At 35.1% G+C, this 17,885-nt stretch overlaps 1 protein-coding gene across 4 annotated transcripts in view; it reads left to right on the top strand.

The window, feature by feature from the left end:
- The window catches only part of Ca-alpha1t (Ca[2+]-channel protein alpha[[1]] subunit T), a 118,533-nt gene that overhangs the window by 15,876 nt on the left and 84,772 nt on the right, over window positions 1-17,885 (top strand). For all 4 annotated transcript variants that reach the window (XM_076773044.1, XM_076773045.1, XM_076773042.1 and 1 more), the window contains exons 2-3: window positions 15,295-15,406; window positions 16,605-16,738. In XM_076773044.1, coding sequence (XP_076629159.1) covers window positions 15,295-15,406; window positions 16,605-16,738 — 246 coding nt within the window. The remainder of the gene's footprint in view (window positions 1-15,294; window positions 15,407-16,604; window positions 16,739-17,885) is intronic.

Raw genomic sequence — 17,885 nt, 5'->3', positions numbered from 1 at the left:
CTCGAAACTGAGTAGGATTTCGGGGGTATGTCTGTTGACCAAAAATGCTTGCAATTGACCCCTGCAACTAAAAATAATTTTTCCAAGACGATTTGAAATGATTTTTTTTCAGGGTAACCAGACAGTTATGGTCAGACTACATTTTCAGTAATGAATTTTTTTCTTGAAAGTGAGTAACATTTCGTGGGTATATATGTTCACCAAAAATTATTGTAATTGACCCATGCAACCGAAAATAATTTTTCCAGAACGATTTGAAATTTTCGAATTTAATTGTTAATCACTTTTTAACGAAGCCTCCATCAACAAATTGATATTCTTGATTTTCGTCTTATTTTGGCCTCTAGAATCCCTCATTAAAATTTTTCCCAGGGTTGGCCGAACACCCTGTATATACGGAATTGTACACACAAGCATACATGAACAAATTGTACAAAAGTAATTACTAATTGCTATAATTTGGAGGTAACGTGCAAATAGTAAAATAATATTCTTCGTTTAATATGTGTTTTCAGTTTTATTGTCGAGGCTGGTTATACATACAGTTTTGAAGTTAGTCGAGGCTAGTTTCTACTTTCCAAGAAGATTGTTTTGTTACTGGGATCTCCAAACTTTGACGGCGATCCAAAGGGGACAATAAAACAGCACTAAAGTAATTAATAATGGTTTACGGTCGAAATTGGGGCTCGAGATAGAGTTATTCGCGCGACAGATAGACGTAAGTGTCAATAACTTTTCTGCGTACGATGACAGAGAGGGTATTATTTCCGAAAAACTGATCGGAACTTCAAACATTGGAGCACGAGAAATTGGAAATGAGATATGCAATTTAGTAGAGGCACGTTAATTAAAATGATATTGACAGATGTCGAAGATATTGTTCGTTGCGGAGTGGTGTGGAACGAAATTAAATAGTTCGTATAATCGACATATATAAAATACAAAAAATATAAAAATGTAGAATAAACTTTTCTTTTATAATTCTTCACTTTCGAGATAATGGTGTTTGAATATTTGTCGGACACGCGTACGATTGAATACAATTTGGCGCGTCTGTTCAGTACTCGCTGTTTCTATTTACGCTGTAATAACTTCTACTTCAAAAGTAATCCGACGAAGTGTACGCCATTTTGGCAATTTTGTGATGTGATTTCAGAATTAGAGATTTGATTAGAATTGATTAGAATTGATTTCAGATTACAGAATGTAAACATCTAAAAATAGAGGGCAGGAGAGATTATAAAAATTTACTTATTCCTAAACTGTCAGATCCAATATTTAGAAACATGATTTGCATAAAAATTATGTAATGGAAGAATGTATTTTGTAATCGCGTCTATTTCCCAATAGATATTTAGGAAATAACGTACATATGTCTGCAAACAGCAATCTGTAAAAGTACTATATTTTCATCTTTATAATAAATTGCATATTTTATGTTCTGACTGTTTATGCAAATTCATATTTTTGTTAATAGAATTAATGAAATGGGAGCTTTGTAGAGGGTGTCTCAACCCCTAAATGTAATAATTCGTATCTTAAAGTATATCTTATATTTTTTCACATTAAGTGCATTTTGTAGTTTTTGGAGAATTAAAATTTTCCACAAATGAATAAATATTCGCAGTCTACTGATTTTGCATATCTTCTGGTGTCATTAATAACAGAATGAAATAGCAATGGTTTAGAGACTGAGTATTTATTGCATAATCAGCAAACGTTATTGAATATACCCTCTATAAAAGTTGCATAAGGTTGGAAGGGTTTTCTGGGGTAAGAGTGTATTTGATAAAGTAGTGCAGGGTTTGATAGATTGTATTTTGGAGGATGAATCAAGCAAGATGACGTAAGATTCGGGTGATGCAGGGTTACGATGATATAGAGCTCGCATGACGCAAGGAAAATTTTGTATTAGAATGAAAATATTTGTTTTACGGAAGAATAGACCGTCGAAAATAATTAAGCGATAGCCAAATAGTTTTGTGGCTGGGCGAGGTGTCCGACAATTTAGAAATTCCGACGCATTATACGAGACGATTGATGAATCGACGAATCGATCGAACCCAATATTATCTAGAAACGCGATATCCTAACTGCTAAAATTTCTCGAAACTCCGATTGTCATTTCTGTTTTTTCCATCGAATTTCGCATGAGTCTTTGCATGCTCGAAATTTCCATAGTTCCATGCAGTATCTCTCTGCAGTATCGAATCGAGTGTGAAAAATAAACAACTGCTAATTATAAACCCGATACTAAGTGGAATATAAAGAGCAATTACCGAGAAACGTGAATTTTTAATTAAATTTCTATAATTCCATTTGGTATACTGCATTATTTATAAAAACAAAGCGTTTTATAGGCTAATAGCATGTACTATCTCTATTTTATAAAAAAAAGGGGGTTTTCACCTTATTCGTGTTGTTTTCCTGAATTAAATGCTTCTTTTAAACTGTTGAAAATGTGGGATCCTAGACAAAATATGCTGTTTATAAACGTGACAGAAACATTGTTAAACTTTGGATTATTAGGACTCCAAGAAAAGGAGTCGAACGATAATCTTCCCAGGGGTTTTTAAAATTTTAAAGGTTCCCTATTTTGATACTAGGAACCGAGTGAGAAAGTGATGATTTCAATGACCTCCAAAAGTTTACAAAATTTTGCACTCATCTGAAAGTATCATGAATTTAGAGATTAAAGTCTACAGTTTGCAACAACTACTGTAAAACTTGATATAGGATGTGTTTCGTAAAAAATCATCAGGAATACTGACACAAAAAAACAGAGACTATGGAACTATGGTAACTTCGTTCTTTGCAAATGTCAAATATACCTAACAATAGGAACAAAATCTAATAGTAAAAAATACTGACACAGAAAACAATCGAAATCGTCGGAACTATCTATTTAAAAGTAAAAGACTCGGTAACTATCAAAGATAGTAAAAATTTTAACCCTGGAGATTTCGTCGAGTGTATGTTGGAAAGTTTTTCGTTTGAAATTGTTCGCTATCGATCGGTAGATAGAGCGAAGCGGATTACAAGAATGGGGAAAAAGAACCCTCGATAAGGTAATTTCGTCGGGAATTGTCGCGATGAAGTCGACGGCGTCAGTCTACGAAACAATTTGCCGCGGCGCCGCGACGCTCTCTCTATTTTCGTATCGGCGATATCTGTTCGATTCGCGTCCGCCATCCTTCCATCTTTTTCGTTCGCCTCCATTACAAACGGGTGAAAAATAATCGAATGACTATACCGTCAACGAGGCAATCTTCGACAGCCTCGAATACCGCCGGAAGTGACAGTCGATCGAAACAATTTGCCCGGCCGCTTCAGCTGGCTGATTGTCTATTAAGCGTTCCGTAAATGAGATTCGAAGCGTCGATGAGAAACAGAGTGACAGAGGTTACCGATGGATCGTTAGATAGACGGAAGTAATCAATCACACGCGTTCAAGCAACCTGACGTTTCGTTTCCAACTTTCGGACGCGATCCAAGTTTTCTCGCCGGTCCGTTACACGTTCTTTGTTGCGGGAACTTTTTCACCAGCTGTCTCTTCTTTAAGGAATTCGAATGTATTTACCTGACAGTTCGCGCTTTGGGAAGTTTTCTCTCAACTTTGTCGATGAAAAGTAAACTTCTCCCCGAGGAAAGTATCTCTGCGTGGTCATCCGTAGAGAAACTCGGTGCATTGGTTGATGTATAGGGTGTCCCAGCCAACTTGGGGAAAGCTGTGTCACTAAAACGGTTACTGAATTAAATTTCATTCGTCTATGCGCTTAAAAAACACTATTGCATCCTTTTTTAGAACGTAAAATACCTTCTAAATATTATCGATTGACCTGTGCGTTCTCTTGGTCTAGAATCTGATGGAAACAAAATGGAGTTTCGAACAGTTTTAGAATTAGAACAGAAAAGTATTTAGTCAAATCGAATTTTTCAACTCATAATAAAACAAAAGGTGCTAAAAAAAAATGGTCAGAAAGCTTCGATAAAATTCTTCCGATGTATAGTAATTGATTTTTTTGCATTCCTACTCGAAGTGTCGAAACTCTTATTTGAATATCAAGTTTCGTAATTTAATATCGAATTTAGAATAGTTTCTGATTTAAATATCGTGAGTCAGTGATAACCCTTGCAGCTCACGAAACTCGAGGATAATGCGAAAATGAGCTTCTGGGCTGTGCCAGCGTTCATTTCCCCGTTTCTGCGTTCGTGCATCATGACGGAGTCGAATATAATGAATCATCGGCTATCAAGGAAGTCGCAAATGACTCGAAGAACATGTAGAACGAAAGGAAATTGAAGCGAGCGAGTCGATAGAAGGCTGGATTTTCACTGAGATTTAGGTCCCCAGGCTTACCAGCTTCGTTGGATCGATCACCCATACCGTCGGTATAGTGAAACCGAAAAGAGTCTGGTTTCTGATCGACAACCCTGACACTTTCATGGCTTTTCTCAGCTACGTGTCGTCTGTTCTCACATCCTTATTTTCTTCTCGCCATCTATCTCTCTAGGTTCCTTTTCACCCCGTTTCTCATTCGAACCGACTCTAAATTCACCATTCTACCAGTACTGTGTATTAATGTGCCCATCGAACTTTCAGCCTTATCAATTCCAATTCTTACACTTAGCGATCTCAGGATTTTCAATCGTTAAGTTAAATATTCTAGTACACACCCTATAAGAAAACTATAAAATGTGTTAATAGGAAATAACAAATGTGTAGTTGTGTACATTTGGTCAGTTTTTCTCTACGTTTGCTTCCTCTCGAGGCATTTAACCATACGAAACTTTTGACGAGCCTGTTTTCCACTTTTCCCGGAACTCCCATAACTTTTCTCTGATAATTTAAGTCGATTTTCCACTCTAATCGCCAGCAATGCATTTTGCAGGCACCAAAAGTGTTGCCCGTGGGCGTAATGTACTCTAAAACTTGTGCTCCATCTGGATCCAATGGATCGTCAAAATCAAACTCGTAATCAAGTTCAAACAATGGCTACGTTATGAAAATTTGTTATAATGTCACGAACGTTGTTATGTGCTTTGGCTTTAAACGATGTTATAAGTGTCTGCGTTGCACTCACTAATTGAAACGTGGCAATTAACATGTTTATTACGTTAGCAGCATTAGTTGGCGTCGTTTTAAAGAAAACGCTTTCGAGCAATGGTCAGTGATTTTGTTAATTGAACGGCAACTGATTGAATAAAATTATAGAACCATATCAACGATATTTATGAATTTCATTTTTTGTAATACTTTTTGCGTATTTACGTTGTTCTATTTAATTCACTAATATTTTATAAAGCCATTTTATTTGAAAATAAGTTTATTAGATTTGTATTTTTTATTTAGAGCTAAAAATGCTACGATCTCGACTGTTTTTTGTTAATTTTACGAAGACATATTGTCGAGGGTAAACTTTAAGAAAACACAAAAGAGTCGATGTTTCGACTCTGATTAATAAAACACTCCCTCAACACTTTGACGGCCGCTGTCACATGTACGTGATTTCACTGTTTCAGTTTCAATGTTATCATTCAGTCAATTTATTATGTTTGTTCAAGCTTTTTGTCGTATGTTCATTATGATATCTTATCAATTTGTAGTTTCTTATAATAATTGGTAATATTTTTAGAAAGATAACACGAAAATTACAGAAAGTAAAAGCCATTGTTCGGGTTCAGTATGTTACAAAGTATATTTTACTATTAGGTCTCAAATTTTAGGGAATAAGACAATGATCTTTTCGTATAATAGAATATGAATGACAAGCAGCGTTAAAAAGTCAATTTGTTCCTGTGTATACTTTACGCAACGCTCTTTTATTTACCCTATCTCGTATCGAATCGAGGACCCTCCATTCGTTTATCTGTACACGCATCTTATCGACTTGCGTATCGGTGGAATCGCCCTAGATAAAGAATCTGCCCTGAATGTTTGCGGGTGCGAAAGATAAAAGCTATCGGTGTCGCTGTTCTCGGCTAAAGTCTATAATCCAACACGTTTCCCTCCTTGTGTAAGCAACGCGTCGACTGACAAAATGTCGGGATTACGGAGGGACGACAAAATCTCTATAAATGATAAACCTCTCAAATCCGTGGCTCACGAATTCTCTTACTGAATTCAAATTGTCTTCAAATAAAATCACTCTGTTCGTGGAAATTATAAGTTCAGTTCGTTTTGGCTGTTGCAAATATTAGATTAAATTTTCCCTACATCGTAGAAATCTAGCGGGGGCTAATAGAACGTTTTAAGAATTGAGAATTCCACTCTCTAGAAACGATAGAAATAATATTAAAATTTGTATGGCTCTTAAATATTTAAGAAGTCGCACGAGGCGATTAGAATTGAGAAAATAGATTTGTTTTGGTCAATGGAGGGGGGTCACGAGCCCTTGTGCCCCTCCTTTGTGCCCGCCACTACGTCGGGGGTAAAGCAGAAAATGGCCTCAGAGATTTACACAGAATTCGTATGTTTTATTTCCATACCGATGTTAGAATGCTCAGTTTTGTACAAGAGCCGTTCCATTGTGTGCCCAGCGTTGTATACGCAGTGTAGTACAACGTTCCAAGGAATCTGGCCGTCGACCAGATGTCGACAAAGCATCGACCAGCCATAAAAATTGTAGAAGCTCGGGCAACAAACAATTTCGGAGCAGTCCTTTTTAGCTGATTGTGAGACTCCTTAAACCTTCTCTTTTCTTTTTATCATCTATTACATCCATAACTAACTAACAAATTTCATTAATTAAAATTATAACTTACACGTAGTAAACATTTGCTCGATAGTATTTCCATCATCAGAATTATTTTACATTCCTTTTTACGATTATATAATTTCATAGGCTCCTTTTCGATTTGTTTATCGATGTTATGGATTCCCAAGTCTTTTATTTATCATAATATATTATTCAAGAAAGTTTATTATTTCTTGAGATCTTTAGTGCTTCGAGAAGCATACGTATAGCGAATCGCGGAAATAAATCGAGCAAAGCATCTTTCTCTGCTTAGAAAAGAAACAAAGTTGAGGCATTTCCGGTACACATGTGTTTACAATAAACGCACTGTGAAGACGGTACATGTTGTTGGATTATTCTCTGATTTCACTTATGCAGTCTCAGGATCCGTTCCTTTCAACGTTTCAGTTTTGTACGTCATCTGTTTTCCTTGTTACAGCCTCGATACCATTTATTTTCGAAGAGATTCGTTACGACCAAAACGTCGAAATAAAAATACTTCTACGCTCGGCTCGCCGGTAACCAACGATCGAGGAACCTCTAACCCTCTTCAATAATATTCTAAGTATATCGTTTACTGGAAACGAATTTCCTGAATCGCAAAACAAATGGCTCGTACGTAAACAAGTTGATGTAGCGTAAACATCAGCGTAGATTGCGCTCAATAATTGCGCATCGTGACCTAGAAAAGACGAGAGAAATGGCCTCGGTGCTCCGACATACACGTGGAACCTGCGTGACTGAATTTATTTTTCTTACGAACCAGCCACATCAAAATGTATAAGGGTCATTCGATAAGTGAAGTAACGAACGACCGTAGTTTTAATATTATTTAATCAACGAATCTCGCTATTTACCTATTCTTTCCATAAATCTCTCCACATAATTATGCATACGTTTGTCACAATGGTTCTACTAGCTTTTAACCAACCAGCAAAGAATTCATTATCTTTCAGTTTAATGCAAATCTATGGACGCTTTCTTTTCACTCGTTCAAATTTCGTCAATCAAATTATTTATTTTGACGATAATGATAAATATACTGAGCAAGAATCCTCCCAATCTTCCGGTTTCAAACCACCCTAAGAGCTTCGAGACGTGATTTTTCAATTGCTTAAGACTATAAAAAATATAAATAAAAAAGAGTCCCTAAGCCAGACGTAGAATTTGCTAGCAAAAAAGATATATGAAGATTGTTAAATTTCGCGTCCCTCCACAGAGAAATCATTCCTTAATCTTAAAAGCTCGTTATTTATTGATAAACCAGCACTCACGACCCTGGAAAGAACAGTTTGCACGAGCACCTTATGGACGAGGGTTAATAATAAACGAAGTTAGGCGATATTTCTACGGGACACGAGGACAAGAATTCGCTAGACGGTGGCTGGGTACGAATGCTACGTCGACGAGGTAGAAATTACTCGATAGTGTTCTGCTCCAGTTTCGTTCTCCGTCTGCAAAGCCTCGCAAGCGGAAGAAAGGCGAGAGCGAGTTCGGAGCAACAGTTGCTCCGTGTTTTTATTTGGCCGTGATCTAGACGCGGTGCGATCGAGGTGGAAACGCGTTGGGGTGCACGCTGTTTTTCCGCATTAGCGAGTCCGTGAGTCGCGACACCCCAAGATTTGAGGGTTACACGGAGAAGAGAGCCTGGCCGAGTCAGCCGTATTGATCGGACACACTCCGCATGTTTGTGGAATGTAGATAACGCGCTAGGTTTCTCGTGATCTGTCCGTGGCAACGTTTCTTCTACGCTTCCGTTTTTCTTTCGACCCTGCGTGGTTCACCTCTGCCCGATGATACCAGGAAAGTGGCGAGAGGGCTGGTAATTATGGGTCTATACTCCTTGGTGTCGAACGGTTAGGGGGAAGATTGAACGTTTGCGATCTGCAGATCATGGTGTGGAGAGGAGCAACGGAATACCAAGGCGTCGCGACGCGAAGCAACGCTTTCTGGTTTATTTCGATGACGAGAAAGTTTTTAAGGAATAGCGAGTTTTTTAAAATTATTTATAATAGCGAGTAAAGAATTTATGAAATCAAATGGAAACTTTGTGCTGGGATAGGGACTAATAAAATTCAGATCGAAATGGTGTCAGGTTAATGGACGTGTATGCTGTAGAATAAATAATGTATTGATTTTAATTTTACACGATCCAGTCATAAAATATTTACAGATTAGAGTAACATGAAAATTCAGTTGGAAATCTTGTGTTGGAATATAGAATAATAAAATTTAAATTAAAATTAAATCATGTTAATGGCCATATGTACTATAGGTCAAATAATAAACTGATTTTAATTTTAAACAATCCAGTCATAATATTTACAGATTACAGTACCACGAAAATACAATTGGAAACCTTGTATTGGAGTAGGGAATAATAAAATTTATATCAAAATGGAGTCAGATTAATAACCGTGTATGGTATAGGATAAATAATAAATGGCTTTTAATTTCAAACAATTCAGTCATAAAATATTTGCAGTTTGCAGTAACACGAAAATTCAATTGGAAATCTTGTGCTGGAGTACAAAATAATAGAATTTAAATCAAAATGAAGTTAGGTTCATGGTCATGTGTACCATAGGACAAGTAACAAACTGATTTTAATTTTAAACAATCCAGTCATAATATATTTACAAATTACAGTAAGACAAAAATTCAATTGGAAATCTTGTGCTAGAGTAGGGAATAATAAAATTCACATAAAAATGGGGTCAGGTTAATGGTCGTGTATGATGTGAGACAAATAACAAACTGATTTTAACTTCAAACAATCCAGTCATAAAATATTTCCAAGTTATAGTAACACAAAAATTCAATTGGAAACTTTGTGATGGGTTACGGAATAATAAAGTTCAAATAAAATGGAGTCAGGTTAATGGTCGTGTATACTGTAGGATACATAATATATTGATTTTAATTTCAAACAATGCAGTCATAATATATTTATAAATTACAATAATACAAACATTAAATTTTAATCTTATGTTGGAGTAGGGAATAATAAAACTCAGATCAAAATGGAGTCACGTCAGTGGTATGCTGTAGGTCAAATACTAATTTGATTATAATTTCAAATAAGCCAGTCATAATATATTTACAAATTACAGTAAGACAAAAATTCAATTGAAAACTTTGTGCTGAGTTACGGAATAATAAAGTTCAAATAAAAATTGAGTCAGATTAATGGTCGTGTATGCTAAAGGATAAATAATAAGCTGATTTTAATTTCAAACAATCCAATCATAAAATGCCAGTCTGGACGCGACCATAAAGTATCCTTTGAAAGTTTTTAGTCGCACTCTATCGGTTTTGTCGCTGTATGATATTAATTGTTTAACTACGAATGGCGTATATACGCTTTCACGCGTTCATTAATATGCATGTAGGGCGTATATATATACTCTCGATGGTATTTAAGTTGACGTTTGTATTTTGAACAATTTATTAAAGAAAATTCATAATGGAAACAAATACAATGAATTTTTGTAACAGAAATATATTTATTAAGCCCTTATGATGCTCATAGAACAAGATTGTTGACCTTGAAACGATAACAAGATTAACAAAAATTTCCCGATTTATTTATGTCGAAAATTAAGTTGACGCTTCCTAATATTAATATTAATCTACATTATTATAAAGTATAATAGAATTTGAAATAACAATATAATTACTAATAAATAAACTACGCATCTTTATGCAAATTCATATTTTTATTAATAGAATTAATGAAATTGGAGCTTGGTAGATGTCTCAACCCCTAATGAGATTTAAAATTTTCTATAAATGCATAAAGAGGCGCTGTTTAGTAGTATGATTTTGCCTTTATCACTTCAATTTTCCTTCGATAATTAATAAATGTTCCACATTGTTGTTACTAAAGTAGCCCCATATCATAATAGAACCGTGATCGACAATAGGTATTTAAAAATAAAAAATTGATAAAAATACAAACCGTCGCGAGTGTATATACGACCAATAAATTTTTCTTTACATGACATTTACTGTTTCATGAAACTGATATAGAATGAGTTCGTTGGGGTTTTGATGTGTAATGTTTTTCAAAACGTATCCGATTCAATCTCAATCTGGTCGCGTGAACGCATAAAAGTGATGATTCTCGATTAGAGCGCGCCGCAGTCGAAGGATTAATTAGAACGCGAAGCACTATGCGGGGGCAAAGTCCTCTAATGCCACCAATTATTGTAATTACAAACATCAGAATAATAGCAGCAAACACAGAACGATCCCAGAGATTTAAAAATGATGATTTATGTGACGTGGCACGAAGTAGCGTACACATGTTCACGCGAAGCGACAATAATGCGTTTCTGTTTTGAGTAATCTGCGACTCACGGATGGTTACATAGGTATACCTGTTTGCACATGGTTTACTATCGTAGTCCAAAGCGATGGATCAGTGTCCCACTCGCCAGTGATTAGTATCGAAGGGTGATTGGTTGCATTCTACACAGTCTGGCAATCAAGTATAGTGACCCTCGGTTGGAAATCTACAAGTGCTCAACGAGAGGAGGTTTGACCAGCCTAACAAAAAATTGTGATAAAATTCGGGACTTTGATGATTCGAGGATTGCACTCACAAAAATTATAAATAAAGAAATTTAGCGAAGCGATTAAAATTGTTTGCCGATCGATGGATCGCAACCTGTTACACCATCGATGAACATCGACTGTCGAATTTCCACTCCCGAATCTCGAGTACCATTCAAACGCTGCCCGTTTGTTAACGATGTTTGGCCCATGAGCAACGTTAACTCGCGTGTCAATAATCCAGTACCCAGCACACCTTCTCCATATTTTATTCGACAAATTTTAACAAGTTTTTCTTTGACATATTGCTAAATCGATTTGGTTATTGTTTCGACAATTCTACGTTAATTTGCATTTTTTTAAGCGTTTTTCAAGTATACGAATTTTACACATATTTAAATTTCTTAAATTTAGTGTAAATAGAAGCATAGGGATTTTATAAATAGATTCCACAAAACGTAACATTTCTTTCCAGACTAAATTTAAATAGCTTCCAAAATAACAAAATTACGTTTCATGGTGTTAAAATTTAGTTTGTATACACAGTTCATATTAGGTTGAAGATGAGTCATCTATTATCCATATTGATCTAATTTCTCTATTCTTTGTAATGCAGATAATATTAAGAGTATGCAAAAGTTTTGTTTAGATATACATAGGTGATTCTGTTTTTATTATTTTATGTTGATTTCATTACATATTAGGGCATTTTTATTTAAATAATCACCTCTTTAAAGTTTCGAAGCAGTCAAACATCCACTGTGTTCTATACTATGAGTTGTTGAAGTCAAAATAAAATGTCACAATAGTTGTACAGAGAAAATGCTTTGGAAATGAAATAAAAAATTGATGGAACAATGAAATGGAAACGATAATAAGGGAATCTTCCCTGCTCAATAATACGTGGTTTCACGGTTCCATCGACCTGTGAAACGTTAATGAAACTGGAATGGAAACTCTTATCATACTATGCATTCTCACCAGACTTAGCGTCGTCGAATATCTATTTCTCCCGTTCTATGCAACGCAAACTTTCCGTCACACGATTTCGAAATGTTAATAAAGTTCGAAAATTCATCGACGATTTTGTAAGTTTGAAAAACAAGGATTCCTTTCAGCTATTTTATAGCAGAACAGTGAAAAGCGGTGAAAAATGATTTGACTTAAAAATACTATATGACTCGTGCGATATTAATAAAACGGTCTATAAAAATGATGGAAACTTTTGGATGCCCCTTAATAGCTTTCCTTAACAAGTTGCATCCTTCGATGTTCGAAAGAGATGGTCGAACGATTCAGATTTTCGATGAAAAATACCTAACATAAATCGCAGCCGCTATCGGCCTACGAATTATTTAGCTTCGCTCCAAATTCCGCTGTGATTTATTTCCCGAGCAGTAGAATGGATAGCTTCTTCTGCTATAACACGTCGAGCCTAATTCGTTTGATGTATGGCTATGAAAACGAAAGGCGAGAATCTGCTGTTTTAACAATAGCGTGGACTATTAAACGTTTACGTTTGAAATTCTATTGCTTTCTCATCAGCGTCAGACTTAATATTAAAGTATACTACTAGCAATCGCGCAAATTGAACGATCCAATATCCTAAGCGACACTCTGATTGGTATTTATTTTTTGTTTTCGAACAGTGCTCGATAATTATCTTTCTTACTCTAAATTACTGTCATATTGAAAATTAATCTTTTTCTGCAACGTAACAATTATAGTACATTTATTCTTTAAATTATTCAATGTCGACATTAAATTAACTTTATTCACACAATGAAAGAAATGTTTGAGACTGATAGTAATAAACACTGAAACTTCTTATTAAGAAACATTATAACACTTTCACTTTAAAATGGATAAAAAAATAGATGCAATTATTTTATAAAAATTTCAATATGGGATTACGTATCGTTTGTTCCAAAATATACCAAACCAAATTAAACTTTTATTACGTATAGATAACTTTCATAAATAAAATACGTTAATTTCTAACTTGTTTTCACATTTGTTTCGACAACAAAATAACGTACTTAATTTATGAAAAGAAGAAATAGACAATTTTTGGGCAGATTTCGCCAAAACGACGGGACTGTCGGGACGTTGAAAATTTGTTTCCAAATTATTAGATTTGAAATATGAAAAATTGGCAAAGTTACGTGAATCGAAAGGTAACCGCTTGCTGGTAAAATCGAATACTCGATGCACGCAAAGCGTTTACTTGATGGTACAACACAAAGGTGATTGTTACGCTCTCGTACACCTCCGCCCAGCCCGCAGAAAATTGTTGAAACTCGCTGGGAATTGATACGTGTTCGATGTTCTAAAACGATTTATCGACTGACCGACAGATAGATAAATTACCGATCCATGGAGGCTCGAAGTCGAGTTAAAGATTTAACGGTACCAGTAAATAGTCATGAATACGATTCAAACATGGAACAGAGATACGATCGACCCTCGTAAAACACGGTAGTTACGTTTCGATACAGTGGGCGTATTTAGTAAAATTATTTCACGTATTTATATACTAAATTTATTGTGTTTGTACATTTATGCAAAGAGATATTAATCTTTGTCTTACTGCTCTCCACAGACAAACGACACCTGTGTTTTGTTGGAAAAGTATTCTAAACAAATAGAATAATTTTTAAATTAATTGTTCGAATTTCACGAACAATGCCACTTGTTATTGGTTAACCTAATGTTGACAAATTTTGTTATCAAGGAGTAAAGAGAAATGTTGAGTAGAAGCGTGTTATACTTGGAGACGTCGTCGTAATTTGCACGACCATGGTTTTCGTGAAAAGGATCGATAGAGGTCTGCGTTCGCGACGATTGTGGGTGAAATATTATTGTACCAGTATTTATCTATCATCGAAGAAAGCTTACGTCACGCAACGAGGATGATAGTGTTTAGGTAGTAGTCACTTGGCAACCGTGATCGATCTGTAAGATTAGTTATGTCTGGTCTCATTGATCGATCGTTTTGTGACGACACGATACTGAAAATGCTACTACGCGTGCTAAATTGGTACGGTAGGGTAGGCGATAGAATGGTCTCGGGTATGTAGAGCGACCAGTAGATTAGGCCATTATACTTGGTATCCCATTGACAATGACAAAGAAATTTTACTCGGTGTAAAGACGAGGACAGTTAGTTTGTATAGTCTGCGATGGATATAACTACTCGTTACTTAATTATTTTCGTATGGCGTGTGAAATTACAAGTAAACACAACGGATCGTAAAAGAATTATGTTTATTATGAAGAGCTTGATTACTCGATTCAAGGAAGTTTAGTACAGGATAAAATGCAATTATAATTGATAATTGGTCACCAATTGCTACTCGTAATTGACGATTAATAATTTATATCTTGAAATTACAATTAAGAGATACGCGGTTAAACTTATAAAATGTATGAATTTCCAAACTTTTTGCAAAGTATTGCATTCTGCAATTCCATGGCGATTTAATTATATTTCTATTTTACGGTGTTTATGAGACGGCATTCTTTACGAGTCTCCTGACTGGAAAATCGCGCTATACATTTGCATCAGTGTGATTTGAAGGATCGACGAGCTGTGTATTATGCATTTCCTCGAAAAATATGTTTCATTATTTTGTCTTGCATAGATGCAGACGATTAAAATTTTGTTTTATAATCGCAAAGAGTTTTCTGATTGTGCCACGCAGGATTGCGCATTTACGAACATAATAAGCATATTCATATCAACTATATGATCTAAAATCAATTACAACATTAACAGATATTATAAAGGAATATAGCTGAATATTTTTTTACCATTATAATGTGATATTTCACGAAACTTCGTTCTTGAATAGCACCACGAAGACACGATTATTGTTAGTCTTACTGTTGCAGGAATTATAGAAGTTTATAATTCACGACGAGTTAATATAATATCTAATTGTGCCTTTAAATTTAGTGTCAGCATACGGTTAGATTATTTTCCTTAACACAGCATTACGTGGTTCGAAAGGGTGAGCATGATGGTGATTCTCTTGAACTGCATTACACTGGGGATGTATCAGCCGTGCGTGGACGATCAATGCGTAACGAATCGTTGTAAAATATTACAAGTACGTAGGTATATATGTACATTTACATATGATTGTGCACGAACTTTACGAGCAAAACTACTATGAATGTTAAAAAGCATGATCTTAAATCGCTTATTTATTTATCGCTGCATATTCGTTTCTATTTGCCACAGTTTTAATTAGATTTCTGCTACACTTCGTTTTGGAGGACCAAAAGCAGATTAAAGAAACATAAATTATAACTGTTGGAATTAATTGTATTAAAAGTTATTTCAAGATGTGTACAGTCGATATAACAATTATTGATACAATAGGTTAAATCTGCAGTAAATAATAAGCAGCAAAATACTAATAAAAATAAGGTTCAAATTGTTGGTCCCCCAAAACGAAGCATGAATTTCCTTTACATAATTGCAATTAATAAGCCATATAGAAACTATGCATGAATTATGCTGTTTTTAACGTCTTTTCACTAAGTATTCATTTTGTATTTTAAATGTGTAGATCATTTCATAAGTAATATAGGAAAGTGACATTATTCTTTTGTTATTTTTCTTATTTTTGTGAGAGTGATCTCCGTGTAACAAATTTAAAAAATCAAGTTTTAAATGTTTCAATAGCTTTTAAAATTTGATGGTCGAACATCAACAACCAACGACTTAACAAATAGCATGGCATCTTTTCTAAAGAAGCTAGTTAAAAAGTGAAACAGTGCAACTGTTTAAATTCTTCTGCACTGACAGAAATAGATTACCGTTGGTTTTGCAGGCTTCCAAAGTTTTCAGTAACAAAAACGGACTGCCTGGAACTAACGTCAGATATATCTTTCGATTCAATGGACGATGGTTAACGCGACGATTAAAAGTAACTATAATTGTCATTATTTTTACGGGAAATGCCCACGTTCGAAAACAGTAATACTTATGGAACGATCGTGACGCGTTCGTTTTGCAATTGGTTAAGTTTCTTTCGGATGAAGGATAAATGAATCCGCAGGAAATTCGTGCAGCAGCCCGAGGCCGAATTATACTCAAATGCTGTGGCGCGGAGGATTGATTAATTGCACTGTTTACCTTGCATCTCGCTTTGGAATTTGCACGTAACGTAGAAAATGAAGGCAAACATGAGAAACCAACATCTGGTGTCGACGTGTAATGGAAGTTGCGTCGAGTATCCTTCATCAATAACGATCGACTTAAGCGTCTTCTCGCCTAATCGGTCCGTCCTCTGTTTACAGATGTTCGATGACATAATTTTCGCCTTCTTCTCTCTGGAAATGACAATCAAAATGGTCGCGATGGGGATATATGGTAAAGGAACTTATCTCGCGGACTCCTGGAACAGACTGGACTTTTTTATCGTCGCGGCTGGGTGAGTGTTTTTCAATTATCCTTTACGTTTTCGCTTAGGACAGTGTCTGAACAATGTTGAGTCTCATCTAAGAATCAATTCAATCCATAATTTTAAATAATTTTTCTTGGAAATGGAACTTCGCGCAAAAGACTTTATTCTTTATTCTCGATTCATTTTTAATACTTTTCAACGTACGAATTTTTATTGCCTCCATTGTGTTGTACAAAATTTTTGTAATTTAGTTCACTTTATTTTCTATGTATTTGATTTATGCTTGTAGGCTTAGCTCAGCTTATCTTACCTATTAAGCTTTTGTCTTAAATTTACGATATTATTCTTGTAAAAAATCACGATTATAGCATTTTTTTTTAATTGTTTGGCTTAAAATTGTTCATCGTGAATTTGATAGGAGTTCTGATACAAAATTTAGTTGAATAATTGCTGAAGAACTTTTCAGAATATCAAAATCATGTTCCTTTCACAAATTTGCTTCTATCATTTATTAGAAATTAGGTAATGTTAGTAGTTTCTTTAGATACTTAAATATTCTAAAATACCAAGGGTATTCCTTTAATATCCCTTCCTAGTTATTTGTTCGCCTGAAATAAAGTAAATATCTATGAACCTACGACTATAATTCTAAGATTAAAAAATGTTATACAAAAGTATAGAAGAATTACAAATGAAATATAAATTAAAAATAATTTCGGTCAAATTTTAGGAAGTGCTCGTTCACTTTTGCCGTATGTATTAAACGGAGCAACGAATTTGAAATGATTGCATCGATACGGAAGACACATGTATAAATATATAACAACATAGACTTCGATCTCATCATTGCGCGTGGATCGTTGCAATGTGTATACATCGTTACTGTTAGATGTTACGTAATAGGTAAAATCCTATCTCTCCATGCGCCAGTAGTAAACGGATATTATGGAAACGTTGATTCGCTAAAAGCAAATTGAAACGTTGCGACACGTATTCGCAGCGAAACAAATGGAACACACTCGTTCTAAAGCAATTTTCCGTTTCGAATACCGCCGATAAAGTCATATTTAAGTTCCGTTTAATTCTGTCGATTGTGCAACGGCCGGGGCGAGATACATTCCTGAGGAGCATTCCACGAAATAAAGTCCCATAAATTGGCCGTCATCTTGAAGAT

This window comes from Colletes latitarsis, chromosome 9 (genome assembly GCF_051014445.1).
Source record: "Colletes latitarsis isolate SP2378_abdomen chromosome 9, iyColLati1, whole genome shotgun sequence".
In the NCBI taxonomy this organism is placed as follows: Eukaryota; Metazoa; Arthropoda; class Insecta; order Hymenoptera; family Colletidae; genus Colletes; species Colletes latitarsis.
Note: the sequence above shows the minus strand (reverse complement) of the source record. Positions and strands in the feature narration are given on the sequence as shown.